The sequence below is a fragment of the Talpa europaea genome, assembly GCF_964194135.1.
Source record: "Talpa europaea genome assembly, chromosome: 11".
Classification (NCBI taxonomy): Eukaryota; Metazoa; Chordata; class Mammalia; order Eulipotyphla; family Talpidae; genus Talpa; species Talpa europaea.
The window spans coordinates 9,829,597-9,832,491 of record NC_140078.1 but is presented as its reverse complement, the minus strand read 5'-3'; the positions used below and the strand labels follow the sequence as shown (position 1 = coordinate 9,832,491).

The 2,895-nt window shown below is 42.6% G+C and overlaps 1 protein-coding gene across 1 annotated transcript; it reads left to right on the top strand.

Moving 5' to 3' along the window:
* Window positions 1-1,289: 1,289 nt before the first annotated feature.
* On the top strand, window positions 1,290-2,895 carry LOC311179406 (kunitz-type protease inhibitor 4-like; the record flags this gene model as incomplete). Its single annotated transcript, XM_084246617.1, has 3 exons — window positions 1,290-1,429; window positions 1,959-2,017; window positions 2,717-2,895. Exons 1-3 carry the CDS (start codon window positions 1,302-1,304, stop codon window positions 2,893-2,895), a joined length of 366 nt encoding a protein of 121 aa, XP_084102743.1. The 5' UTR covers window positions 1,290-1,301.

Sequence of the window (2,895 nt, the reverse complement as noted above, 5' to 3'; positions counted from 1 at the left end):
GGAGTAGGGGCTGGGGAGGGAGTGTGAGAGGATTCACCAGAGACAGAGTGGAGAGCAGAATAGGTGGATTGACTAAAATACACTGCTGAGGGGAGCAGGGAACAAGACAGGAGAGGTCTGCTGCGCTATGCAGGTCATCTCTCTTGTCAGGGATCTAACTGGTGCTGCAGTGACTGCTGATAGCATCATAGTGCTGAGACTTAACCCCTTGCACCACCAGGGAGGCCTGAATGTCCACTAGTTTTTATAAGTATTCTGCCTTATTGAATTATCTGTTGTGTAAATGTGGAATAATTGTCTTTGTCATACTGATTTGCTTTGTTGCAAATAATTCCCTTGAACACCTTCTATTTTGCTATAAATGGCAACATTTCATCTTTCCTTATGAACCTAATACTGAGTATTCCATTGTGTGGATGCACATCGCCTGGATGCACTCCTCATCAGTGGGCACTCAGGTGGTTTCCCTGTCCTAGCTGTTGTGAATCATGCTGCATTAAGCATTACAGAGCATATAAATTTTTGAGTTGATGGTTTCAAGTTCTTCTCAGTGATTACTGAGTCACACGGTATTTCCATTTTAATTTTTTAAAGTAAACGTAGTTCACTCACCAAAATGACTCTATCAGTTAACACTCCCACCAACAGCGATTCTCTTTCTCTGCGTCATCTCCAGCACTTGTTGTTGGGGGTCTTCAAATATATTCTTTAGTCATTTATTGATTGATAGTCGACATTGTTGATAGTTCACCAAAATTCCTAATACCTAGTATGAAAAATAACAAATTTAGCCTATTAAGACAGAACAAGGGAGAAATAAGAATAATAATTCTGGTAGCCTCAGTTTCTCTATCTATGATAATAATACTTGCTTGTGATAATTCAATGCTTTAGTATGTGTGAGTTTCTTAAAATAGTGCCTAGCGTGAAGGAAGTGCTGGAAGGGTCAGTTATAGTTCATGTCCTATTGCACTAGGATCAGTCTCTTCCTTGCTATAGAAGAATCAAGAGAACAGAAGTAATTCTTTCTTAATTATTTGCTCTGATGGTTCCATGCTTGATGGTTAAACATGCACAGAAGTTCTGATCCTTTCATTTCTATGGCTTCGAGGTGAACATGGGACTCACTATCAGGGGTCTAATCAGCCTGGGACTTTCAGGTTCATGGCTGGGTACCCAAGCACTCACTGTTCAGCTCAATGCCCAGTCCTAACCCTTGGGGAAAGTGGGTTTAGGCCTCTCAAGTCCAGAATATAATATCAATGGATCCCAGGACTTTCAGACCTGTTGCTTCCTGCACCATGAAGCCTGCTGAGCTGAGATTTCTTCTAGAGCTCTTCATTTTCTTCATGCTGACTACCCCATCAATGGGTGGTGTCGCTAAACTTTCTGAAAAGATATGTGGAGATTTGAGAGGTATGAACTCAAAGTAGAGGATAAATCGAAAGGTCATTTATGGATAAGGGAGAAAGAGTTGAAAAAAATGTAGTATACAAGTGGTCCTTCTTTTGTGTGATTCCCATAGACTGTTGCTTCCTTGACTTGGGCATTATTTACTCTAGGAGGCTTGTGGAAGTCTGATGAGAAAAAGCTATGATGCAAATAAGTCCTTTCCATATGGGGCTCTCTTTATGGAAGACCGAAAGGGCTAGAACTATTTTGAACTAGGGACTTTATGACAAATTGCAAAGACCAAGACCATTCAAAAATATGTATTGAGATGAGAGGAAAAAGTGTGTTGGGTACTGAGCAAATTGAGGCATTTTCAATATCTGGGTCCATATCTGGAACCAGCGTGTCTGCTATAGATGGTGGGTGCTCACAGACACCTCAATACTTCCAGAGCACGGGAGGTGCAAGATCTCCCATGACTTAGACTCCCCAAACCCTGGCCTGCCACTTAGCAAATGAGTGCCCTTGGCCAAGTCACTTCCTCTTTTACCACCCTTTAACCTCAGTCTTCTCTTTGGAAAATGTGGATCAGAAAAATGCCTGCTTCAGAGGATGTTTGTGAGGAGTAAGATTATGCATGTCATTGTACCTGCATAGCTGCTTGTACCACTGTGAGCTCCTCAGTGGCTGCTTGAGCAGGATGGATGGCCTCTCCAGCTTGCTGAGGATGCCCTGGGCCACTTACCACTTAACTCTTATCAATAAAAACAAAAGGTTTGCCTCTAGGCAGGTGACAGAGGAAAGATAACTAGACAGAAGGCCAGAAGGAAAGAGTGTGTATCCCGGTATGTATTCTGCTTTGAGAACAGCAGTAGCTCATCTACATGAAATGCAGGACATGGAAAGTACAGTGGGTGTAGGAAAACTGGGGAGTGGGCACTTGAATTGTATATCCTATGTGGGCAGTTAAGGAGAAGGAAGGATGAGCATATGGAAAAACAGGACACTGAGCTTGAATAAGATGTAAGGGGTGAGAGGAGAGTGTCGTCACTGCACGAGCCACTGGTAGGACCCTGTTTATCGCTATTCGCCATTTCTCCAAGTCCCCACCCAGAACAAGAACATCTCTTGGAATCAGTTTGAATGCCCAGGGGCAACCTTGTTAACTGATCCTAATTCTGAGAGAAAAACCACACATCCTATAGTGACCTTAAAGACAGGAATTTTTCCAGAGTAATGTGAGGAAATTTAAAAGGCCCTGAAGACAAGCTCTCTGGCTGAGCCCTAACTAACTCCCCTAACCCAACGGGAACTTCTCATGCAGACCCCTGCAATATGGACAAGGATGTTGGAAGCTGCTATGAAGTTCACTTCAGATTTTTCTACAACAAAACTTCCAAAAGATGTGAAAATTTCATCTTCTCTGGCTGTAACGGCAATCGTAACAACTACGCACTTAAAATAGATTGTGAAGTTGCCTGTGTGGTAAAGGATGCAAAGTAA